Source organism: Orbicella franksi, chromosome 4 (assembly GCF_964199315.1).
Source record: "Orbicella franksi chromosome 4, jaOrbFran1.1, whole genome shotgun sequence".
Classification (NCBI taxonomy): domain Eukaryota; kingdom Metazoa; phylum Cnidaria; class Anthozoa; order Scleractinia; family Merulinidae; genus Orbicella; species Orbicella franksi.
The window spans coordinates 21,541,996-21,569,255 of NC_138148.1; the positions used below are offsets into that span (position 1 = coordinate 21,541,996).

The following is a 27,260-nucleotide window of genomic DNA, read 5'->3' on the forward strand; positions in this document are numbered from 1 at the left end:
TTCTACTATTTATATTTTACTCTGGAGATGAACTTTTAGTTTGGTTAATCGCCATGAATTACATTTAGATGCCATTTTAAGCAGCAAAACTTATTATGCAATGTGCTGTTCCTATCTTTTGAGAAATTCCGCTGACCGATGTAGAGTGTTTTCCAGGCTTATCAATCGTGTTTGGTCTCGCGTGTGTGTAGAGAAAGTTTTGTTTTAATATGAATTTTTCATTGGGAAAATTGCCATTTTCATGCCCTAGTAAGTAGGAAAATGCATTTCCAGGGGTTTCATGTTGCATGCCCCCAGACCCCCCAAGATGCTCAGGCCCTTTCGGGCCTTCGGAACGTGGCCTTTGGCCACGTATTTCCCTGCTACGGGTGATAACTTACATGCAACAGCTGCTTCAAACCTTCATGACAGCCCTGTGGATCAATTTTACCAACCACAAACCACAGACATGTCCTTTTGAACTCTTTGAAGTAAACATCTGTTTTCCTGAGAGTTCTGTTAAAATGACTGATGTCGGCAAAACATAAAACTTTCAATCAATAAGGAAAAGGCACCGTTATATATTTTCATCAAGTGCTCAGTTCATTCTTTGAACCACCACCAGTTTCTATTTTGGACTCTTATCTATCATCCCCTTTTCCAAAAGAAAGCCAAATTACATGTATTAAACTTTGGGTGGCCACTTGAAAGGGGTAAACTCCCTCATTATCTCATATTAATGTACCTGAAATGTTTCTCAGCATTCAAATTAGAAGTTTTTGTAGACATGTACACATGTAGAACAAGACATACTGGATTCAGGGCTCCTTTTATTGATTCATGAATATAGTACACACTGATTGATGAAAACAAGTTTCATACGGCCAGGTTCAGACAAATACAGAACCTTAAAAGCTGGGCCTCAACGACACGGCATACATTTTGCTTATTTGAACTTAAATTTTAATCACAAAAATGTAATGTTTTTAAAAGATGGAAGTCACTTTTGGTGATGGTTACTTGACACAATTCTCTTTTGTTTCTTAATTAACAGAGCCTCACATCAGTCCCAGAAATAAAAGATTATCTTCACTTGGTGAAGTAAGTCTTAACCATTGTATTACAAAATTGTTATAAATGTTGTCTCTTGACAAAGGAGAACAGAATTCAGATGGAGTGTTATCCTCTGAAAATTTTGCTTTTGTTTTCAGTGAGAAACCACAACATTTGTTAAAACAACATGGTCTACTGAGTGGTATAAGTGTTAGTCAAGTGTAGTTGGAATGTTTGTAGAACAATCTGATATTTATTTACTATTAGTCAACCCCTTCTGTAGTGCATTTTAGTTTATGCACCCTTTGCAATACTGAAAGTAATCTATTGTCCTTATATTCATTGTATTTTAATGGGGGGATGGTCCATGATGGGCCATCCCCCATCAGACAGACAGACAGATCTGTCACCCTATGAGTATTAAGGTTACTCCAATCTTTGCAAGTGTCCTCCAGAAAAAAAAATTGATTTCAAGGAAACCTCCACAAACTTTATATCAATAGAAAGGTTATGAAATGTAGAATTCGATAAAATTATGTTCTGTTTTAACTATCGCTTTCCAAATTCGGAAGAAACTGTCAACACCAAAATGAACAACTGACATTCCGGCGAATTAATCGGTGTGATCGTTGATGCAAAATAAGTGTGCAGTGCTAATGAAAAAGCTTCAATCTCTCAAAGTGAGTCAGCATTTTCTCGCATTTGTATTGGTTATCTTTTTATAGATCTGTCAGGGTCCACTATCAAATAATGTGCTATACGTGTTGCTTTAGAGGCCACCATGAGAACAGTGGTTAAAATAAAAGAATTCAGCACTGCACTTTTGTTCCTTATTTATCAGTGAATGTTCTGGCCTAATTTTATGAAAAACAGTCAATTCTACATACCCTATTAATTAATACCCTAAGAACGAGTGCGATAGTGTTACAGTCACCTTTTAGGCACAGGCGTTTTAGGCGGCTAGTCAACAATGGGCAAAAACTAAAGAAAAGCAATGTGCAACAAAACAAAAAGAAACCAAGGAACAAGTGCCGATGTGTGATTTCAGGGAGGCACTCATGACGGACATGAAATCTCTGGGGTAAGTTTTGTGTGCAGTAAAACTGAATATACCGGTGTTTGATATAGGATCTCTGGAAGAAGCCATTTGCCGCAATAGGTTTGCTGAGAAGTCCATGGCTTTTGGGGAATTATGATATCTTGGCGATTTATCAACTTTTATTAAAAGATCTCTTTTTCCTCAATAACTAATGCATGTTTTAATATTTTAATTCCATACAAAATTTGGCAAAAGTACCCCCACGAAGGTTTGGAGTAACCTTAATATACCAGGAGTTGCCAATTCAGCAAAAGTGAAATCCAGGAGATCACAAATTGTGCCTCTTCTCAACCCCCCAATATATTTAACAATTATTCGCCAAAGGCGAGGTGAACATTGGTGAATATTCACCGAGACGAAGTCAAGGTGAATATTCACCAATGTCCACTGAGCCTGAGGCGAATAACTGTTTTAGTATAATTTTCAGAGGTGAATATCAAGGACTACAAAATAACAGACTAGAACATAAAACACAGATGCAACACACATATGCCGCCATAGTTTTAATAGTAAGCTTACATGTACATTGATTGTGAATCAATTTACTCATCGAGTTCGGCAGTAAAACAAACGAGTGAAACACTACAAAAAATAAATTCATCCAGTACCTTTGTTTTATTGTTGTTGACTTCATTCACAGCTGCCATCATCGTCCAGGCTAAAAATGAGTATCTTTAGTTTGAAGGAAAATTAATATCGGTCAATCAATCTATCAACATAACCACTACGTTTACAATTCTTAAATGCCTTGAATACAAGTTCTTGAAGAGATTTTTGGTCCAAGAGCGACAGCAGTCACTTTGAAAATTCTCCATCCTTTCTAATATCCTGGATTTGGAGTGATGTCTTTCGCATAAATGAAAACTCCATTCAGCAAGTGTCCGCCATGTTTACGTGCCGAGATGGCAAAGATAGCGAGCTTAGTAACCAAGCTTTAGCAGGGTGAATATAGCGTCATATGATGACCTTTCAACCAATCAGAATGTCCAATTCTTATATTTACCTCTGGAAATTATACTAAAGTAAAATATAACTGCTGATTGAACCTCAAAGACGTGTTAAACATCCACACAAAATTTCCCCAAGATCTGCCAGAATTAATGTTACAGTGAGTATGAAGTACTTTCCTGTGAGATTTGGGGACTCGCATAGGAGACCAGGAGATTATTCTGTATTCAGGAGACTCTCAGATAATCTGAGAGAGTTGGCATCAGTGTTATATGTAGTGTATTTTCTGACACTTTATTATTAGTGCGCGAGTTGAATAATAATAGATTGGGATAAAATTAGTGTTAAAGGTTCTAACTACAAAACAGAGAAATGTCAAAGAAACACTTTTGCATACGAGGTGAGACTGATTAGGTGTTCAATTCCAGTTTTCTTTTATGAATAAACAGCATCTCAGACATAGATCAGACTCTCTAGCTTTCCTTTGACAAGGTCAGGAGACCACCTCAGTTGGAAAATCTGGCTTTAACCAGTCCAAAAGTTGGCAGCATGCTCAAACTTCCTGAGGCAAAGCCACCCGTAGTGTGTCAAAAACATATTGTCTACAGTGATATGGAATACATCAGATACACCTGCTTCCATCTGTATCAAGGCATCATAGAGCATAAGTCACTTGTCACTGGGAAGCATTTACAAAGAAAAAGCATAATGCCAAGATCCTTGACCTTGCCAACAAATTTCAGTCCTTGATATTTCTCTCTGTTTTGTAAGTAGCACCTGTATCTCTTAATTTTTGAATAATCTATTATTATTTAACTTTTGTATGAAACTATTCACACGCTCCCTTCACATACAAACTTACTATTATTGTATATTGTTATTATTACTTTTATTATATAATAATAATTAAGAACATCAATACATGAATGTGGTTTTGGAGACACTTTTCTACATCTTACAGGCACAAAACTTTTGGTACTAAGAAAAAGAAGTACTGGTTTGTTTTTAAAGGTACCTTTACTTATTTTTTTTTATTTACACGTATGTATTTCTATTTTGGATTACCATATGTTTTCCTTTTCCTAGAGAAAACCTGCTGTTAAACTATTGAATGTTGTGTTCTCTTTTCCTCAGACACTGTCCTTTCATTGTTCAAAAGTCAAGAGGAAGCTTTTGGTGCACCGGTTCAAAAAATGAACCTGAGAGGTAGGAAGACAAAAACTATGAAATAATTCTTGTCTTAAAATGAGGAACTTTGGGCTTAAATCTCTCTGCATCTCATCACAGGTCATTCATAATATTAAAAAAGTATTCATATTATTAAACGTTTAGTTTGTCAAAAAATTTGACACTAACCCTTCTAAGAGCATTTTGAGCCTTCTATTCAACTTATCGGCAGTGTTGCGCATCGTATGACTTTTTTGCTCATTCCTTCTGCATTCGTTTTATTGCTTGTTTGTTTGTTTGTTTGTGTGTTTTTTTTCTTTGTTTGTTTGAAAATGTTCTGTTTGTTCTGGGTTTCTTTGTTGTTGTCAATTTGATAACAGAAGATAGAGAAATTTATGATTAGATATTTGTAACATGCAACACATACAATTTGGCATTTCCTATGCTCACCCAGTTTCAAATAAGTTCACTGATTACCCTAGCAAGCGTAGCAAGCGTTTCTGTGGGGTTTGGAAGCAAAGAAAGACAGAGGGACGGGATTTTTGGTGTTTTGTCTGTGTGGAAAATGGGGCGAGAGCCCTGAACCCCACAGAAACGCTTGCTATGCAGGCTATGATTACCCTTAATCCCTGAAAGCACTCCTTGGTTGGACATAATTCTCCTTTTCTGGCCTTTTGACTGAAAATGTATGGATCCAGTTCAAATCTAATGAGTGTCTTCCTCAAAACTGTTGGCCAATTTTGCAAGTAAAATGAAATACATCAACACAGTGTTACATATATAGTTCATGGCTTTCATTGTTCCTGAAGTCATTATCCCAAGAGAATATGAGCCCATGGGCAACACTAGCTAGTGTTGTTACTCAGTTCTCAATGACACGCAAATTAATTTGAAGTCTTAATGGAGTGTAAGTAAGGATATCATTATTGTTAGTGGCATAGTAAAAACCTTGTCACTACTGTATGATACTTTGCACTCATAATTTGGATGATCCCTGTTTCGTGTAGGTTGTGAGATCACTCCAGATGTTAACGTGAACAAAGAGAAGTTTAACATCAAGATAAAGCTTAAAGAATCAGATGACATCGAAATTTGCTGCTCATGTGTAAGTTTCCGTTTACATTTAACCTTTTTTAACTTGGAAAATATTTGTTATTTTCCAAGTTGTAGTGGTGGAACGATTTCACTCCATCACCCCGTCACCCCGTCACCCCTTCACTCCTTCACTCCTTCACTCCTTCACTCCTTCACTCCTTCACTCCTTCACTCCTTCACTCCTTCACTCCTTCACTCCTTCACTCCTTCACTCCTTCACTCCTTCACTCCTTCACTCCTTCACTCCTTCACTCCTTCACTCCTTCACTCCTAAAAATGGGGACTTTTCGTCATCAACACTCCAAGTGAGACCAGAATCCTCGATTTGTTCCCGAGACGACGAGCATCCCCGACATTTTCATATAGGAGTCCCCCCCCTCCCCCCCCCCCCGAGTTTCAAACATCGCCGTCTAAGGCAGTTTTATAGTCGCTTGCAGCATGTCAAGTTAGTTATTTTCGAGAGGTAGAAGGTACAACGATTTTTTCATTGTAAGGAAAATACTTACGGTTCTTGCTTAGCGATTCAGGGAAAGTCTTCGTGGTTTTTCCTTCACAATCTACGTGATAATTGTGAGTTCGGAAGCAATCAATATGGCTCCAGACAATTTTTTTAACTCGAGAAACAGAAAAGCAAACACTACCTTTCGGTTAATGGTTTCTTGACGGAAAAAGAAAAAAACATTGAAGAAGAAAAGGAAAGATATACAGTAGTCCCCACTAGGATTCGAACTCCCAATATCTCGCATGGCTTATCACACTGCGCTACTTGGACATCAGTTACCGAAGAGCGAAAGTATTGATTATTTATTTACATACTGCAGGCTCAAGTGTTTCGTTCAGTCTATACCTCACTTTTGACCAAACAAAATGATCTTGCCGTTTTTGACTACAGCACAAGGAAGACATGTACAGATACATGCAATGTAAAACGTGTAGGCAGGCCTGAGTAACAAACAGTTTCTTAACATTGAACTTTTTCATTTTGCAAATATCACAACACACCCCTGAATGGAGAAAGGCTTTATGGGCTTGTTCGAAAACTAGACTGCCCTCACATCACGAGTAGTTCCTTAATGAGCAATGCCTCGTAACACCCTTTCATAATATATTTTCCAAGTTCAGTGGCTTACAGCCACTTTGATTTGCTTTTCTGCTACTCAAAGTATTGGTATACCCCGATCAAAAAAACTTGAGTTGTTTTTAGTCATACCACAGGATTGTTTGAGATTTTTAATTTGCAACAAAAATGAAAGAGGCACATTCTTTCATTCTGATGCAATGCTTTGTAAGCTAATGCTAACAACTTTTCTTGAATGTAGACTTTCCTCAGTGGAATCGGATAAGCACAGATCCAAGTTCTATTCCAAAATGGCTGCCAAGTTCTTGTAACAAATGCATGTCTGCACTTGTAAGAAATACTACTGGTCATTACACAGACCTTGTCAGTGTGTTGTGCCAGCATGAATAAAATTTAGCTTCAAACTGAAATTCTGGAAGGCAGTGATTTTGATTTCTGCGACACTTTGGTTTGCAACACCCTGAAGCAAAAGTATGCGGACCTTGCATAATTTTGTTCCAAATTTAGTATTTGCAGTTCAGGAAAATTTGTGCTCAACTTCAAGCTCAGTCAAGTTTCTTTCCTAACTCACACACCTAAAGGTACAAGGTGGTTTCTCCTATTTTTGAGTCATTTTTAACTCACTAGCAAGGAGTGAGCAAATAATTATGCATTTTATGCTTCAATTTACCCATTATAACTACAAACCCTTATGAAAATGACATACGTGCTGAGCGGCTCTGTTCCTAAAGGCAACACAAACAACAGGATGGATAGAAATAGCTTTGTGAAATTTAACACATAGCCGTTTTATTAAACTCTGAACAATTTTAAAACATTTCTGGGTGATTCAATTTGTCAAAAAAGAACTGAAATTAACGGGGCGAAATTTTGAATTGTATGTGTTAGTCCCAAAGGGAGTCTACTGTATGGACCATAGTTTTCTTCTCACGAGGAATTGAATTTAAGCTAGCTCATTAACAAGTGCAGCTGGCTTTTCTGGCTGTACACCTTTGAATTTCCCCAGGCGCATTGATTGATCGTTCCATTGTTGCGTATATGTCATTGGTACTTTAGGAGTCCCAGTATTCCAAATGGATGGCAGCTTGTCGCTTGGCATCCAAAGGAAAAACTATGGCTGATTCTGGGTATGACGCAGAAGTTTCTGGTATCCAGGCTTTCCTCAGTATGCAGCATGATAAAGGCGATGTGACACCCCTCAGTCCTGGACAGGTTTGTTCAGACGTATCAGATGGCCAGATTGAAGTTAGTCATTTAAAAGGCTTTTATTTTCTCCCATCACTTAGATTTAATTATCATGTTTGCTGTAAGTTTTCTAAGTAACTAATGTGGTGCATTATGGTAGATGCCAGTTTGAAATATGACAAAGATGAAAATAAGTTGATGGGTGGGCAGACAGACAGACAGACAGACAGACAGACAGACAGACAACCTTTATTTAACCACAATAGAAATTAAAGCTAAGTAGCTTATAGGGTCGTGCATAATAATTTAAATTAAATTAACACAGAGTCAGACTCAACAATTCCGAGTTCTACTAAAAAGGAGTCAAACCTCCACTACCATGCTATAAGAGACTTGTAGGAGCCAGGCCATACTACATCAGTAGCTACTTATTTGAATGTTTGGTTAAGTTGATTGTCCTTTGTAAATAGATTCCCATTCAACCTGAAGATTTTGTTGGGTCAAGGATGTTGAAAAAGTACAAAGCTAAACAGGTAAGGCTGGTGAGCCAGCACACGGTCAGCATGCAATAATGTGCTGACAACAATATCGATTAACCATCATAGTGCAACGTTTTCATAACATAACTGTGTGTAACACAATTTGTCGGAAAATGTGTCAAAGTCCAGCAAGCACTGATATATCTGCTGGTAAAATAAGATAAAGAGACAATCGGTCAGTGAGTGAACTGGTGTAAAATCTGTTCCAAGTGTTCATCATGTTTATGCAAAAGCTTACAAGCATTGTTTTATTAATACTGGATTACATTCGAATTGGATTTTCTGTTCCATGCAACTTAACAGTGTTGAAGTGTTATATCCAATATTTTTGTTGAGGGCAGGGTATTTCTCTAGTCTCCCACACAGACTCTTTGGGCTTGTTATTTTACTTACTTTTTACTTATTCAGGCTTAACACAATAACGTTCGATTAAATCCTTCGTTTGTGTTGGATGCTTTTGGTGAACTATTGCTTATTGTTACAATTTTTAAATACTAAATGATGAAAGAGACGTTAAAAGTTCAAGCACCTCTCTCATCATTTCACCCGTTGAAGACTACAGTTTAGGCAAACGAAAGCTTGTGTTGTATAATATTTTTAGCCAGAGATCGTTTTTAAGTTTTACTAGATATTTAAAATTGAGCATTGCTCTTCGCACATCAAATGATTTCATATCAGCCGCATCTGTTACATGGTGCTCGAGTTTAAAAATGCGCACCTTCTCAGTAGATTCCTTTCCCTGGAACTTCTTTATCTTACATTTGGCGACAATTAATAATAACTCATTTGTATTGATACTGCCGTATCATTGCTTAGCCTGATAACTTTCTCTTTCAGATTGCGGCTCGTATTCTTGAGGCACATTCTTCCCTGAACAAAAGTTCATTGATTGAGTCTAAAATGTTATACATCAGACAGTGGCAGGCATTACCCGAGTTTGGTCTTTCTCATTTCATTGTTCGATTTCGTGGGTCCAAGAAAGAGGTAAATCATAGTGTAAATATTTTTGAGTGTCACTAACGTTTCAACAGTGTCTGTGTAATAATTAATTAACGTTGTGAGTGGAGTGACAAAACGTCATTTCTTAGCATAGCGACATGCCATTTTCAGTCAGTGGGTTAAACCATAATCGTCTGTGTTATCACACGGTACCAAGTGTTTTTCATTCGCCCATTATTCTGTGTAGCCATGATTACCAAAACATTAGGGTGTGAAATTCTTTGCCACTCACTGACTTATTCACTTAAGAAGAGATTTATCTTGATCAGCGTCTCTTACAGGATGATACTGGTAGCTTTTATTACAGTCAGGTAGATACTCGCCGATAGCCTCCGAATTTGGTTAGTGTGACAGAGTCGTAGACAACAATGTAAAATCTGAATTGTTTGGTCATAAGTAGTGAGGCCTGTGGCTTCAGCGTTGAGGTTGGTGCTATGATTGTGGCCTGTCGAAAGAAGTGAGGCTGGATATCGTTTACGGACGTTACTCATTCATAAAGTTCAACCAATTTTCATTCCTCTATATGTCAGAGCATGCCTAACCAATATTTTTTGTAACTCGCACTTTTGCGTAATCTTTGGAGTGGCAGTTCAAACTCCGCCATGACTTCATCTTTCCTTCCGTTATAGGAAGTCCTTGGTATAGCTTTTAACAGAATCATGCGAGTGGACCCAGCAAGTCGTGAAGCTCTCAAGACGTGGCGATACAGTGTGATGAAAGCTTGGAATGTAAACTGGGAAACCAGGGAAATGGTTGTACAGTGTGAAGGAGAAACCATTACGTTCGGATGTACCAGCGCAGACATTAAAGTAATTCATGAATTTATTGGAGGGTATATCTTCATGTCAATGAGAAAGGATGTGAATCAGCCGCCGAATGAGGAGCTGTTCTTCAAGTTGACTGGAGGGTGGGTTTAGAACCAAAAGTCGCGTGCTATTGGACCAACCATGTCAACTGTGACCGGCTTTGGTGCAGTTTGACACTGGTTGAACTTTGATTGATTGGTTAATTCCAATGAAACACGGTCATTCAACCGACTAACAAAAGTAACAAAGAAACGTTTCTCCGATACGACATTCAAAAAACACTGATTTAATTTCCCAATTTAGCCAGATAGAACACGAAATGAAAGACTTATTAATGTTGGTCACTGGAGAAGCTAGGCAACCTAAAAATGTTACGTAATGAACACTAGTTAGTGCCTGAACTCAACCGTCCTTCAGAGTTGAGGATATCTCAGCTTTTTTTTTGGTGAACAGTGTTGCGTGACTTGAAACAGACAGAGATGAAGTCAAACAAGGTTTGGATTGGAAATTACTCTGTCAGATAGCGATTAAAGAAATTGGCTTTCAATTAACCAGCCCGAATTCAAGAGAGCAAATACTAGTATTCAAACGGTGACCATTTGTCTATGCAAGTTAACAAATACAGAAGTTTTCTTGTATTTAATATCTGATTTTCGAACCAGCAGATTTTTACTACGATCTTTGTTGATCGTGATGTCATCAAAAGTAGATGCACAAACCATTTTTAACGCATCAAAATATTTCAGTTTTTAACTTTATTGTTTTGTTTCGAATGGATGAATTATTATTGGACAAAATATTATGTGTGGTATAAATTTAGTAAGGGACCACTCATTTGTCATATACAGGAGCATGTTCCATTAAAAAGCTTGAATACAGTAAAAACCTTTGTAAGAACCTACATTTTTTAAGTCTAGCAAAATAGGTTCTTGTATTTTGGTGTAGTTATCGGCAATTTAGGCTAATTAGGTTCTTATTAGGTTCTTAATGATAAATTTGGATTTGGTCCTTAAATATGCAGTGTTATTCGCAACTGTATTATGATAAGCCAAACACAACTGATTACAGAATGTATGATAGTGTTGCCTCTATACCAAAGAGTTCATAAGTCAACTGTAACCCACATGGGGTTACTTTGCTAAACGGTTTCTTATATTTTTAGGTTTTAAAATGGCAATTTTCCGCCAGCAGATTCTTAAACCACTAGGTACTTACACGCGTGTTTTTACTGTAGTTAAAGAGGGGCACTGAAAAATTCAGTGAGGAGAAAGAGTACCACTGTAAAAACCTGTCCAAAATTACAGTGTTTAGCTGCTTACATTCAAAGGATTCGTACTAACGGAATTCAATTAGGAAGTGATCAAAGACTAGATTCTTCCAGAGATAAATAATGTTGCGCTTAATCACAGTCTAAATATTTCTCTGATGCACCAGTTTCCAGAAGAATCTTTCTCAAGTGAACACGTACGTAGCGGCGATGTGTTTGCTTTCAGAATGTTTGTGTATATCCATTTCTTCTGATAAAAATGAGATAATGAGTTTCTTCAGAAACATGACTGGGTTTATACGAAAAGAAAACATCGAAACCTAGAATTGTAACCAGGAATGGTTGTTATGAAAAGAATACAAAAAGTTTGAAATTGTTAAAAGAAAAATGTTATTGAGGACTAGAAAAGGCGTTTCGATCGAGAATCTTGGATCGTCAGAGCTTTCAGATGGAATGATAACTTGTAACGGTTAGAAAAGTTGTCCACAACTACTGTGAAATCCCACGTCAAAGTCCTGGGCTTATAATTATAACTTCATAAGGTGTTTTGGGTGGGCTTGTAAACGGGGGAGGGGGGCGGCTTATATCCGGGGGGCATATAAGCGGAACAAAAAAAATATGTTTCGGAACGACGAGATTAAACGTATCTGAGAGACTTTTAAAGCTAACATACCATTACATTTAGAGCTATCACCCTATCACCTAGGCTCGATTTCCGCTGCTTTCTCGGGTCCGGTCTAGTTCGGGGGAGGAGCGCGGGCTCCTTTCCCGAATAGCGGCTGGTGATCGAGCCTACCTATCACCCTGTTACCCTATTATTACCCCATCACCCTATTAGTCTGTAACTTTCGATTAAAAATTTTGATGTTTGTGAAGAAACGCGAAAGAAACGCACTTATACATTAGATGGGCTTATATCCAGGGAGGGCTGACATCTGGAATAATATCTTTGTAAGCAAATAGAAGGGCTTATATCCGGGGGGGCTTATAATCGGGGGGTGCTTTAAGGTGGGATTTTACGGTATGCTAGTATCAGATAGGTGAAAAAAAAAACAGTACCAACTTAATACCGTCATTTCCTAAGTTGAAGTCGTTTTGAGAGTTCCACGCTTTGAGGAAACGTATTTAACGTTCACTGTACTTCGTCATATTTTATGATCGTGATCGATCACGTGCGGTTTAAGAAAAAAAAACATGACCGCTTTCTTTTGTTAAAGCCCCTGTTGTTGATTGCCCTCGCCGTAATGCGTAATTTGATCTTCGCGTAATTAATGTCGCCCGGATCTCTTGTAGGGATTGTAATCGTCCCTCTTTGAATTACCTCCTCCGGTGCCTTTGTAACAACATTCCACGCTTTGTAGTGCACTTAGACATTTTTCCTATGCAGTCACTGTTCCTTTTTGTTAGTGGAATTACGGCCGTTCCTACTCAGTCGTGTTCCTTTTTTGTAGTACTTGACTGTCCCTTTTTTGCCCAACTTCTCCCCATCTTAGTCACCCTGAGCAATAGCTAATGAGTGGTCCCTCAGTTTATTACCAATATTATAAAAGATATCCTTCTTTAGAGTTTGATGAGCCGCGTCACCTTAAATAAGGGTGGTTTTTTTTTGTACCATTTTAACTGTATTAAACATGAAGCAAAGTCTCATTAAAGATTACGATGTATTTATAGTTTACGACTTGTCCTTTCTTTTGCGATTAATCCTGGATTCCGTTTAATCTTTCTATCACCTGAATTGCCATTGTCTGAAAAAAAAAAACCGCTCAGGTGCCACTTGATGCATCTTCAGTCTAATCCCTGAACTCTCACTTAGGAATGAAAGAGTCCATGAGAACCTGCATGCGCATGCTTCGAATGCCGCCATTTACCTCCCCCCCCCGAACAACCGGGGGGAGGGGAGGGGGGAAACAATATGGCAGAACGAGATTTGAACGGTTGTTTGGAAAACCCGAAAAGGGAACTGTGGCGAACAGTCGCGAATAGTCGTCAATAGTCACCGCTTTAGTTTAAGACTGATCTGGATTCGTTAAAACTGATCACGTGGACGCTGATAGATTCGACCCAACCTCGTTCCCAGGCTCTCTCTTCTCTGCCTCCCTTGGTCGCTAAAGGAGGCAGAGAAGAGAGAGCCTGGGAACGAGGTTGGATTCGACCAAGCACGTTCTGTGAAAAAACAGTAAAATACAACTGTGAGGTAAGTGTTCTGTGATAAGTTTACTAATTGAAAAGACACAAACGAGCTGTTCTCATAACCGGTTATAAAAACAACATCTAAGCTATATCGCGTTAATTGATTATTCAGGTAAGCAAAAGAATTTCAGTGAATTTATTACTTTTCTTCTTAGGACTCAGGCTAGGGCTGCATTGAGAAAACAGAGAACACAAGGATAACACAATAAAGACGTATTTACGCTTTTGCAGCGGTGAAAACAGAAGAAATCACGTTTAGAAACACCTTTTAATTTGTCCTGATAAGCGTCTATGCTCTGCGAGGTTGACTTCGAGGTAGTGGGTACCAAATTTCTGTCATTCGTCACTATTCCCACCCTTATTTGCCACTATTCGCGACTGCTCACTACTATTCGCACTATTTAACAATTATTCACCGAAGTGGAGGTGAATAGTGGTGGATATTTACCGAGCGGCGAGGTAAATATCCATTACTTACACCGACACTGAGGTGAATAATTGTTTTAGTATATACCACACAAGCTGAATAATTAGCGGACCAAAACGTTATTTTATGTGTGTATGTGTGACAAGTGGTCGGAAATTTTAAAATCTCTCGCGCCTGCTGCCCGGAGGTGAATAGTACTTGCTAATCACCTCCGAGTTAACCAATCAGAGCGCGCGAAAAGCACTATTCACTTGTGTGGTATATACTAATCGACATTATAACCCATCAAATATTTACGCTCGCGCGCGATTGGTCTAAAGGTGTCAAGCGACCGAACATGCCCCGGCTAAAACAGGGGAATATCCTCGGATATTCCCCAAGTGATATTCCCCAGATTCCAAAACTTCAAGCTAGGCTTCAAGTTTGCAATTAAAAGTAATGTCAAGACGGGAGAACGGTTTGCTTTTGTGACAGAAGAAGAACTTAACCTGCCTGTTGATAAAGCAGTAAGTACCAGAAAACACGAAAAAAATCAACGTTAAAAGTTTTAAGCGGAAATCAGATTCCGCGTGTTGCCAAATATATTTGAAGGACAACAAACACAATAGCCTCCATTTGGCTTTAAGAATATGCTCGGGTATTTGTCCTTGGACATTACCTGTTCCTCGAGGCTCATAGTTTTCCTCGAGCTTTGCTCTCGGAAAACTGTTCGCTTCTCGGAACAGATGATGTTGCGGACAAATATCCGAGCATATTTTTGCGCCAAATGGAGGCTATTCTCGGTTTTCACCAGTCATGTGATCGAAACTAACAATCGTAACCGTTCAATAAATAAATTCAAGAATCTGGCGTATGATAGATGATTGCTATATAAACAACCTCGCCAAGAATCAGGTTTCTGCTGTTTTTCATTCGCCCGTTATTCGCAGAAGTGTGTCACCCAAATTTATAGAGCTTTGTATGGAGACGCCATGTTTGTGCCCTTCGGAGGGGCACAAACATGGCGGCCGTAAAATAACAAAAACATCTGTCGTTGAGTTTTGCAATTGAAACGAAAATTTTTACTCTAGAGCTCCGACACATTGAAATAAATGCTTCTTCCAGTGCAAGCATCGTTTATTTAGCAAAAACTAAAGCGGTAACTCATATTTTGGCCTACGCGACAGTCTTTTCGGGCCGCCATTTTCATGTCACACAACGCAAAAGCTTGGAGTGCTCTATTACAAAAAGAACTCTTTCGAGCTAAAAGATTGTCAAACGTCACGTTCCTATAGGGTCTTTTATCTGATGAAACTAAAACCGCGGAAGGAAAGATAATTTCTAATTTTGGAATATATTCGAGTGTTCCAGACACTCGATTTAAACGAAGCTTATATCCTCCCCAGTGAGTATGCGGGAAATGCGCCACTCGGGTGTTATTTCAGTAAAGCACTCGTGTCTACAATAAATACCCTAACGATAACTTGATGGCTACACTGAATACTGTTTTTCCGCCCTAAACACCCTACCTGACTGATACTAAAATCATCCTTGATTTCGTGGCTTGACACGACTCGTCCGACCCGTAGAGGTCGTGAAACAATGCCTTACGGATTGATCAGGTCGTAAAACAATGGTGACCTGCATATCATTAGTAAGACAGATACTCTGACCGTACGACCTGTACGAGTCATGAAACAATGGTCTACGAGTCGCACAGTTGGTGAAGTACATATCATTAGGGAGGCTTAGGGTGTATATACAAGTCGATGAGTCGTACGTGTCACGGACTTTTATACACACCTCAAGTCACACCAATGATCTGCACTTCACCAACTGTACGACTCGTAAACCATTGTTTCATTACCTGTACTAGTCGATGGAGTCGTACGAAAAGGAAGATGTCATTTACGGGTCCTATCAGTTCGTGTATATTGGACAAACCTCATTTTGGAAAATAGCCATAAATTTGCTTTAAAACTTCTTATCGCCTCGCCTTCGGATCTAGGGGAGGGATCGGGGGCCAAAGGTGCCAAAAGGTGCCAAAGGTTTAAACAGATTTTACGCGTATACAAGTTAAGGGCAGCAGGGGTAGCACATCTTAAAAACCAAGTCCATTATTTTATTATTCGCGTCAGAGGTCCGAAGGCAAATCTGCATTCCCAGCATTCCTAAAAGTTAACGGTAAGTGATCGAGTGACAAATTCGCACCCATAACAATACTTCTGAATGTCAATAAATTTGGCATTCAGATGCAAAAAATAACTTAAAAACTACAAAAGATACGAATGTTATTAAATTCCCTTTTTTTTTTAGTAGAATACTTATTTTTGCAATATATTAAAATGCTCCTGGAAACACAAATAACAACAAGAATCACTGATTCATCGGTTCTAATTGCAACCACTCATCCCTGAAAAACAACAGTCTCAAGATACCATTTGTGTCTAAAAATAAAAATAGCTCGTCACATTTGCTTGTAACAAGAAAAACTTTCAAAACGCAGTGGTCTTGTTCAAAACTAGCTGTCCTCATATTACACTAAAGCCTAGTTACTCTTCATAAGAAAAATGGGGCCGAATTGACCTGAACAAACAGTTCAAAACTTCTGTTCCACTATGAGGCTTCACAGAGTTTAAGATTAGAGATCATTAGACATTGTAGAAACTCAAAGAATTATAATTATTAAAGCTGACACAATGATCGCTCGCAACAAAAACTTCAACCCGAATACTTCGCACAGTTCAACTACAGTCTTGGACAGAATAATATAAGAAATAAAACCACCCCTCCCCCGAATCAATGATGAACTCGCGCTACAACCAAAACGCGCCATTTTTTCCGTCATTGAAATGGGGGGAGGGGTGGTCTTAATTTTTCATTTATTTTGTCCAAGACTCGTTCAAGACAAGAGGTAGAGGAGGGAGAGCCTGGGATCCAGGTTGCCCCTTGGTTGCCCCATCGTGACAAGGTCTTGGGTCGTGACCAATGAACATCTAGTGCTAGTCTCTGTGTCTTGGCTCTAAAGAAAAATGGCGGCTGGAATGAATGAGGAGTGGTAAACTCGGTTATGAGAGGTTTGCTGTAATATTGTTGCTCGATAAATTTCAATGATGACTAGCCCTTGGTCAAGGCAATCATTCAAAGCAAAAGTTGCTCCCAAAAGCTGTGACTCTAGTCCTTTTACGCCGCGTCAGTCTTTAACCTACTCTTCAGTTATTGCTGACACGACCACAATTGCAAGGTAAGCAAGTCAAAGTCAACGTTTAGGTCAGCCTATCTGCAAACGTCTCCAATTTCCTTTGCTTCAAGCGGAAAAGGGACGTCTGCGAATCGTCATTGCTAATCATGTTCCAGAATCCTGCTGTAACGTTTTAGATTTATTTTATTAAGCCAACTTGGAGCTGGTCACGTTGTGAGTTCGTAATATGTAATACAAGCTTACTCGTGGATGGTGAAGATTCAAGTGAATATATAGTGTCAGAGAAGCCGTAATTCAGGCCTTATTTTCACAGCTGCTTTTAATATACCCAACTTTTTAAGTTGTGCATATAACTGATGGAATCCATCCATTTTCTCGCTTGTGATTGGTTTATTTATATATCAGAATTTAATGACTACTTCAAACCCAACCCTGGCTTTAGCGATTCAAGTGGAACAAGTGATTCAAGTGGAGAACAGTCTGGTGCTGGAAGAAAGAAACCCACTTGGAAATATCCGTGTGCAGTTTGCGCTAAACCTGTCTGCTACAACCAAAAGGGATTTTTTTTGTGATCGATGTTCTAAATGGCATTATATAAAGTGCATTAATATGAGTAACACTACTTATGTGAGTTCCTCTGATGATGAGTGACACTGTAGGAACTGCTGTTTTCTCTTTAGTTTCTCTGATTGCTTTTTCAAGCACACTGCTGACATTGTGGAAGCTAAAGACGTAGATCCTCATCTATTGTTTTCATCCAATTCTAGAGGTTACTTGCAGAACAATTTTCCCAAGGTTTTATTGTTGAATGCAAGGAGTATACATAATAAGGTCCATGACCCTTAAGCTCTACTATTTATTGATTTCATTTTAAATTACTTGTAATGGTTGTGAATAGCCAACTGGTCTGCCTCCTGCCAGTTGGGATTTTAAAGCCTGTTACATTTAGTTGATGTATTTGTTTCTTTCATGTAAAGTGGCATGCCTGTGAACTAGCTAGGTGTAGCTTAGCGCATTGACCACTATAAACAACAACATTTTGAACATTTGAACATTTGAACACAGTTTACATCCTCAAGAGTACAATGTGTATCAGAAGGACAGATGCGATCAATGTGGTGGTTTTAACACAACACACATATACAGACATATTTTAGGTGTTCACAGTTTTGTAAATAGGACAGTAAGGAAATTTGTGTGTAGTTGAACGGCCATAATCAGAACTGAGTGTCTTCATATTATGTTAATTATTATTTGAGTGTCTGTATATTATGGAGGAAGAGATTGTAAAAATTATGGCTTCCCTGAGACCAAATGAACTGTCTATGAACAGGATCACATGCAACTTGCACCAGCACTCTGTGACGGGAAGGGCAACCTTTGCCATATATAAAATTTAATGTAAATGTAAAAACTGCGAATATATGGGTGTCCATGGACTTCATGTTATGGAAGGTCACAAGACATTTTTATTTGTATGGTTTGTTGACAGTATTTTATTTTCTGATTGCAGAAGTCAGCAAAGAGCTCCGTTAACTTCTCATTTGTTAGAAGAGACTGATAAACATCGTGTGGAAACCTTTGGTCATCCTTTACCAGTTCAGATTAGTGAGAAGCTTACCAACAAAGAGGGTAAGTCTCAGGGGTTTTGATGTTGTTTTATTGTTACCATATCTATTTTGGTTTTGGCTAAATTTGTTTGTTCCTCAGTTTCTAGACCCAGAGCGCTAAAAAAAAATTGTCTGCGTTTTGCCAGATTCAAAATTTCAGTGAAAAGTGACAGAACATTTGTAAAATAGGTTTGAAAAAATATGGAGTGATTGTACAAAAATCTCTCTTGGAGAAACATATTCTGAAACAAAAAATTTGCAGACACGTTTATGTTTTTATATGCCAAACTAGGTACTGTCTAAATTTGAGGGCAAATGAACAAATTCCCTTTGACTGGTAGCTTTGAAAAGGTGATTTGAATGTTCACATTTAGAGGTCATAAAAAATTCAACAATTCATTTTATTTCAAAATTCTTAGAATAGTCTGATAGCCCACTCTATAAGTTTTAATTTGATGTAGGGGTTTAGTTTTAAACCAGACCTGCTACATCACTTGGACTCAAGATAAAGGTATGTATATATATGTCTGGATTTATGAAAACGGTGTTAAAGGCTGAATCAAGTGTTTTTTGATTTAAACTATTTGGTTTTTCATTTTTTTTTTTTTCTGCTTTCGCTATGACAGCAACTTGTAAATCTTACCTAGCATGAAATGTAGAGACTCCCTGCCGCATGTTTCATTTATTTAGGTATTTTTTTTCATCATTTATCGACCACCCCCCCCCCCTCCCACCCCCTTTTCAATTTGCGTGAATTTTAGCCCAGGCTACACTCGTCTGAATTCAGTCCGCGCAGTGACTCTGACAAGGAGCGACCAATTAGCGTTCTGTATTTGCTGTCTAAAGGAAGTCTGCCCGAGGACATCATTAAGTCCAATGAAGGCCCAAGTCTAACGATTTGCTAGTAAGCGTCGTCCATTATCGTACGTGAGGCGGGCCTGAGGAGATGTGTAAACTGTACGGGTCACATTTAGTCCCATAACAGAAGGCCGTTTGCCCTGTGGCGATAATGTTGTGCTTGCTTTAGACAGCAAAACTCTTTAGCCACATCAATTTAGGGCTTAGACGTGCAATGGACTAAACATTTCTAGCTGCTGTTGGCGTCATTTGCTTTGAACTTTGATGTAGCTTAAGACTTAGAAAAAAAATCTGTTGAAATCTGGATGTACCATTCCGCGCTCGACAAAATTGAAGTACATCCAGGACATTGCTATTTGCCAGCAAAACATGGCCACGAGGAGAGAGAAGAACATGAGTTCAAGCGCTGATCGTGAGTAGAATTTCCTTGTTTTATCAATTTTAGGCGTTCTCAGCTTAGCTAAGTATCAGAACTGTCTGTGATTCGCTAGCGCGGAAGAAATTTATTTGCGTGGCTTCTCGGCGATAATTGACGTAACGACAACATGTTGATTGTTCGCTTACTGCTAACTATGGCCTAGTTTGTTTGAATTTCAATCGATTCTCGATGTAGGAAGCTCTTGTTCAGTCCATTTAGGACGATGCAGGCCTTTAGAAAGCAATAGATTGGCTCTCTGCCGTGGTTTTAATATCTGTACGTTCGTGTTGATTTAGACTCCAATTTCATGTTAAAAGCACTCTTAATTAAATTGTACAATTCATGATTCAACGAAAAGACGGTGAATTTAGTCTTCTTGGCCTCAAAAGGCATACAGGAGAGTTATTTGCTGCTATTTGAGCTACGATAAGCCTCGTGGAAAGCTAGCTCTGGGAGAGAATTGTAGCAAGATTATCAGTGACAAGTCAAATTCTATGGCTATGTTTTTGCAAATCCGGTCAGATATTGAGATGAAATGTCATGTAACGGCTACTTTTTGGCTGAAATATAGAGGTAAATAACCGATTCCACTGCTTACCATGCTCTTGTTAGCGTGACTGGCTAATTTAACCCACAGTAAAGACATAGTGAGGTCATTTAGGTGAAATCGCAGAGGTTAAGCCTGTCTAAATTAGTGCCGCGGCGAACCAAATGATCAATGTAAGCTCTAATTTAGCTTTGTTTGGCTCGTTCGATTCATTTGCAGCGACTTCAAAGGCTTGTATAGGCATGGTATGGACTCTGTTAAGAGTACACGAGGTAGATAGCACTCTCGGTATGACATGGCCATATTTATGTACATTTTCTAACCGATTTTCCAAAAACATGCCCGCTATTTTGGTGCAAAGTCTTTAACACGGTTTTCATAAATTCAGACATATACGTATACATATACATATACATATACATATACATATACATATACATATACATATACATATACATATACATATACATATACATATACATATACATATACATATACATATACATATACATATACATATACATATACATATACATATACATATACATATACATATACATATACATATACATATACATATACATATACATATACATATACATATACATATATACATATCCCATTCAACAAAAGCTGTCTTGTTCGTCAAAAAATGTTATTTATTTAGCCACTTGTGCCAAATGCAATCTGGAATATGTAGGCTCCACCTCGACTGAATTTAAAGTAAGATTTCGTAACCACAAGTCGAACATGCTGAAGAACAAAAGAACTTGCGAATTGGCCATCCACTTTAATAACTCTGAACATGAAATTTCTCAAATCAATTTCATCATCATTGAACAAATTAGGTCTTTTGAAAATTCCTTACATCTTGAACAATTATTACTCACTAGGGAAGCTTATTGGACCGCGCAATTATTTACCCTTAATCCTCGTGGTCTTAACAAATGGCGGGAATTTAGATCAAGACACCGCATTAATTACTACAATTGAGTAGTTGTGATTTGCCACTTTTCCAATATGACGCATTTTAATTTTATTCTGTTTTTGTTATTTGTTTATTTCTAAGTTCAAGAGCTCTTTTCAAGGATTCTGTTATGTTTGTTGTCGGCTTTTCATTCAGGGGCTTTGGAAGGGAAATTATTACTGTAGTTTAATGGCCCTTTCCTGGGATCCTGTTATGATTTTTACCTAATTACATTCATTCAGAGGCCTTCAATGGGGAGCTTGTTACTTCAGAGTAAACACTACTAATTAAGTTAGATTTTTTCTCTCTAGTTTGTGTCACTCATTTGTATTCACCTTATTTGTATTCACATGTCACCCATAGTTCTGTATTTGTCTTTGATTATCTAATCCTTTTTCACCTTGTAATTTAGACCTTTGTTGTATTATGTAATCTCAATCATAATATTTCTGCTCTGTATATAAGTCAGTGTTTCTGTAAATCACAACCATTGTAAATAGTTTTTTTAGTTTTTAACTTTTAACCTGAAGAAGGCCGAACAGCCGAAACGTAGTACATTAAACTCGTCCAGAACAGTCAAGAGTTGGTCTCTTCGCCACATCGTACACTAAACTACGTATACATATACATATACATATACATATCTACACTACACAGCTCTACACTATATGTGTATTGAGCACTATTTTAATGGGATCTGCTACTTCCTCATATGGTTACATATACATATACATATATATGGATCTCTCCTCATGTCATAGGTCAGTTTCCTAATGTTCCCCCATTACTGTCATAAGCACTCAAATAGGCCATTTTCAAGTTGCCTTTTGCCTCCGTGTGATTACAGTTTCATGATATTTCTTTGAGACGTGCATCTATTAATGTGTACATATCACACATGCTATTTTTAGAACTGCTGCACACCGCAAATGATCAACACTTATAGTAGTGCTCACATCTAGCTACATCCCAACTTACGATCTTAGATCATTGTTCATTGCGAGTTCAACTTACAGGTTGTCATCTGTCATTCAAATCTATTGAACCATTCGAACGCCACCAAAGTTGACCAAACATGCAAAGTAAGCACGTAAGCGCACTGCTCTAATCTTTGATCACTACTACACTGCCAAGGTATTGTTAACATATACTTCGTACTTTAATATAATATCTAAGTGTTTAAAAATGCTTACCATAGATATTAAATATTTTTGTAAAAAACTCCAACAATCACAGCCTATTTAAAAAGAAGATGCCTTGCTTTTACTCATTTAATAAACTCAGTTAAACAAGAAACAGAGTCCTTCTCAATAGTCATTTAAACAATTGGCTGAGTGAAATAGTCCTGAATAGGCCCTTTGCATGATCCAATCACATGGTATAAAATCACACATACTGGGACGCAAGTTACACAGTGGGACTTCCAAAACAAAGGCAGCTCAAGGTGGACTGCTATGAGTTGCTTTGTTTTGGAAGTCGCACTGTGCAACTTGTGTCCCAGCATGTGTGATTTTGTACCATGTGACCGGATCGTGCAAAGGGCCTATTGAGCTGGCTGTGTCTAACAGTTGTATTTGTTTCAGACTTAAAAACTTAGCTTTAAAAGCTTAGCTTTAAAACTCAACTTTAGAGAGTCTTTGCAGTAGCATTAAGAGCAAAATAGACAACTCTTGATTTTTGTGACTACTATAATCAACATCCAGTAGTACAATCACTGAGCTGAAGCATCACACTGCACTGTTTGTAACAAGAGTTGACTGTTTTGTAATAGTGTTGTGTTTTGAACGCTCTTTACAGCTCTCCAGCACACAAGCGTTAAGATTGACGAATCAGGCTGGGCATGGCTTGTTACTGGAAGAATGCTCTTCATTTGGCGCTTTATGTCAGCAGCTGGAACAAAGGTTTGTGAAAAGATGAATTAAAGAAAAACTAGTACATACCTCTTACTAAACAAGTTCGAGGGCCGTACTGTAAGTTACGGACCAAGTTTTTCCCCATCAATTTATGGCCCAAGTGCGAAACATGCGGGCCATAAATCGTAGGGAAAACAAGGATCTGTAACTTACAGTACGGACCAAGAAGACGAGGTTAGTAAGATATTTATTATATCTCTACTGTGTGTCTGATGGGCTCGGGAATGATTTCATGCGGAACGGCTTCGAATTTATGACACACAAAAGCAAAACGACTCAAGTTGCTGGTAGTTTTTAATAAACAAGTTTAGAAGTAAAAGACAGTTTTAAACTTTTACTTGCTAAAAAAGTTAAGAACACTTGGCGATAAATCACAGAACATTTTGGCAACAAAAACAGCTTTAAATTTTAGCGGCTCGTTCAGGAGAATACAGCCCGCTAAATTGACCAATCACAGCGGGTGTACTAACTGAAAGATATAATAAAATTCATTATTTTTATATTCCTGCTGAAGATCAAGGAGCTATTTTAAACTTTGCAGTGCTATCATCGTGTACTTAATAATTATCTCATTCAAATCTCAAACAAAAGGCATGCAAAATGTCGTCTAATTTCTTTTAATTAGTTAATATCTCAACATATAGTTGTTGGAGAATAATCTACTATATCTCATTTACAAAGAATAAAAATTACTTTTAGAAAATATAAAAGTTTACCTTCATAGAAGCTAGTAGCATTTTTAAACAAAATTTAAATGAACTAAGTTTAGCAAAAAAAGGGGAAAAAATGTTGGAAAAGCAAAAAAAAAAAACCCCGGCCTGTATCTCCACTCTCCTGGTCGAATTTGATGACGAGAAAAATCATTTTCCTCAATCAATGAGCAAACACATCCTGAACAAAGAGCAGAAATCCATCAAAACTGGAATTTACTAAGATTTTAACAGAGGAAATGTGAACATGTGAACATAAACAGAGAAATAACATTTTGTTACCATGGCGACCACCAACAGATCGCTAACTCAGATTAACATGTTCTTATTAAAAATCTATTGTCTTGACAAAACAAAGCTTTTTTCCAAAGTTTCTGAGCTTTACGCTCCCAAAAACGATTCAATACACGTAATTGAATAATTAATCAAGATTCTAAGCATAAAAAGGCCCCAGCCTGGGCTACCTTGTGTCACTTGTTTAGTGTGAAGAAATCCACTGGCAAACCAAACAACTGTAATGCGAGCGTAACACTAGATCAATTAGATAAGATTCATTTTCACTCCTGTTAATCTTTCAACTAAAATTTGATCTGCCTCGATCTGGCCAGATTCGACCCTTATTGTCAATTAATTTTTGTAATTTATACAAGCCTGTTTGCCTACTTTCAGAAAGTGTGCATTATATGATAGTTTTTAATCTGGTCATTGTGATCCATAGATTTTTTTTTGTTATGGTACTGTTACAATTAATAGGTTTTTGGGACCTCAGTATTTACAACAATTTTTCAAAAGGGTAAATCCTAAAACAGATTGTCACACAGTTTAGAATACAATACAATACAATTTCTTCCATTTCAGGACCTTTTACATGGCTCTGTATTTAAGACAATTGTAAGCTTAAAAGTTGTTTGTTGCTTTATGTTATGGATTGAAATGATACTCATATCATGGGAATCAGAAACCAGTCAGCGAAAATAAGTTTCAGGTAATCTGCATATTGCTTCAAAGTTTTAGACTATGCTCTCATGCCAGCCTAGAGGCTACTCTCATGCTAAAAATAAAATGTAAAGTAAACACAATGCAAGCATTACACTTCCAGTAGCATTACGAATGCAATTTGATCTGGGCTGATCTGACCCATTGTGGTATGTATACTGGGAGATATTGATCATAGACCTAACAATTAATTTTTGTGAGTTGTACCTCTTTGCTTAATCACAGTAAATGCTCCTTAGAGGTTAGTTTTTATCCACTCATTGTCATCTTTAGATTTCTCTGTGAGACTGAAACCTGTCACTTCAATGATTTTAGTTTGTTATTTTTTGTCAAATTTGGTTTCAACGCCAGTGAGTTGCATGAACAGAGGGTTCGGACACTAAAAAAATAAAATGCTTAAGGTTACTGTAGACCTTCAGGGGTGCCTTCCGGAAAATGCTTTCTTTACGTGCTGCTTTAAAGAAAACCATGGCAAACTATATATCAATGTAAAGCTAATAAACTGTAGAATCCGAAAATAACAATATATTTTGTTATTTTTGTTTTGATAGGCACACGCAAGCCTAAAAACGCAAAAGTGACCATACTTGCTAAACTGAATTACCAGCCTTTGTGTTACCGCGGACATCCAAACTGACTGGACATTATCAATCAGGAGATGATGGGCTAACAAAGGGTGTGAGGCTTTTTCGATATTTCTATTGGTTGCTTAGAAAATCTCTTTCAAAGTTGGACAATAGAAAAATTTTCTGACTGCTGTTACTCAATGGGACATCACAGGAAAAATATTTTGATTTTCACAAAAGCCTCACACCCTTTGGTACGCTAATATCTGATGAACATTTTGGCCAAGTTTCATGGAAATCCGATAAATCTACATACCCTATTAATTCATTTGAAGAGAGGTAATTCACGCAAAAATAAACCTTAAGTTTTCGGCCTCGAAAGAAATTCACAGTTTTCGCCCCCTCTCTGAAGCGGTTGTTTACGTGGCCAAGCCGCCAACCAATGAAATGCAGCTTTGAACTCCCCAGCGGGCTACAATAACGCTTCCTAGGAATGAATGTGCAATGTTTACATTTACAGTATATCTTTATATCTTTCATTGTCTGCCGTGAAACATTCAGCATCTAAATGGAATCAGCAGATAAATGGTAAAGAAGGAAAAGGGAAAAAAAGGAATGCTAGCGGAATAGCCTTGAACAGGCCTACTCAGTGAGCCAAGTCGAGTGTGGATTTTTACACATTTATGAAAAAAACTAAACATGCCATTCATCGGCCTGTTTATTTTAGTAGAACATGGAAAAACACTCTATAAAGCTGGGGAAAGGAGCGTTTGGAGAAGCTGCCTTGTCAGATGTCAGCAATTAAATTCGTTGGTAATTCCACGGCAATCAACTTTTGTGCCAGAAGAAGCTAGAGCAGGGCATCAATGAACATGCGCTTGTGATTTGCGCTTGCATTTAGATGTGGAAATGCGAACTGCCTAGTCTATCACTTACGAGATGAAAACAATCAACAAAAGCAAAGATTTCTCTGCAAGAAACTGCAAGATGTAAACAAAAGAAGCGAAATACGACTCTGTGGATGAGATCAGTTGACGCGAAAATTGTTACTGCTGAACTCAAAGGTTGCAACATTTTAATTGGCTTATCACAGTTTGCGGTTCATTGACTTGTTTTAAGAATTTACGTTTTTGTGGATAACGCGTTCGTGTTTTAAGTTTTTGAAATAATTTTTTTTGGAAAATTCAGATAAAGTTAAGTCTTGAATTTGGTGTAAAAAAATAATTTTGGACAAAATAGGCCCTTGAAGGTCTACAGTAACCTTAAAACAGCCTGTCACAAATAGCTGCAAATACTTGAGACTCCAAGGTCTACCTCCCAGTTCTCGTAAAAAGAAAATAAAAAATAGTGTCTTGAATCTGTACAGCATGGTTGAAACTTGTTTTCCAAAATCAATAGCAGCAAACATGGTCAATTTATCATCAGTCTTATACCTGTCTTTCATAACCAAAATTGATTAACCCGTAAGTTGCCTGAACCATATCTATCTACCTATCTCTGTTCTTCACAAGAATCTTACATCAGGAACACAAAGAATGGTTATGCAGGAATGTCTTGCACAGGAATATACCAAACTCACAAGTGAACATAACCTCATGTCCACGTAACCAAAGTCAAATTGGGAGCTAACCACAAAATTACTTTCTTATTTACTTTAAATAC

At 37.8% G+C, this 27,260-nt stretch overlaps 2 protein-coding genes across 6 annotated transcripts in view; both read left to right on the forward strand.

Moving 5' to 3' along the window:
* Positions 1–12,890, forward strand: part of LOC145483743 (fermitin family homolog 2-like) — a 34,639-nt gene extending 21,749 nt beyond the window's left edge. Inside the window, exons 8-15 of the mRNA XM_081462291.1 lie at positions 1,034–1,080; positions 4,041–4,090; positions 4,214–4,285; positions 5,254–5,351; positions 7,476–7,631; positions 8,075–8,137; positions 8,981–9,127; positions 9,772–12,890. Coding sequence (XP_081318417.1) covers positions 1,034–1,080; positions 4,041–4,090; positions 4,214–4,285; positions 5,254–5,351; positions 7,476–7,631; positions 8,075–8,137; positions 8,981–9,127; positions 9,772–10,059 — 921 coding nt within the window. The 3' untranslated portion in view covers positions 10,060–12,890. The remainder of the gene's footprint in view (positions 1–1,033; positions 1,081–4,040; positions 4,091–4,213; positions 4,286–5,253; positions 5,352–7,475; positions 7,632–8,074; positions 8,138–8,980; positions 9,128–9,771) is intronic.
* A 3,794-nt stretch (positions 12,891–16,684) lies between these two features.
* Positions 16,685–27,260, forward strand: part of LOC145484908 (nuclear pore complex protein Nup133-like) — a 97,862-nt gene continuing 87,286 nt past the window's right edge. The window contains exons 1-3 of one of the 5 annotated variants that reach the window (XM_081463532.1): positions 16,685–17,055; positions 18,527–18,645; positions 23,211–23,314. In XM_081463532.1, coding sequence (XP_081319658.1) covers positions 16,922–17,055; positions 18,527–18,645; positions 23,211–23,314 — 357 coding nt within the window. In that variant the 5' untranslated portion in view covers positions 16,685–16,921. Of the gene's footprint in view, positions 17,056–18,526; positions 18,646–19,140; positions 19,894–22,429; positions 22,548–23,210; positions 23,315–27,260 lie in introns of those variants that run through there. The other 4 variants (XM_081463531.1, XM_081463535.1, XM_081463534.1 and 1 more) reach the window with 4 other exon arrangements.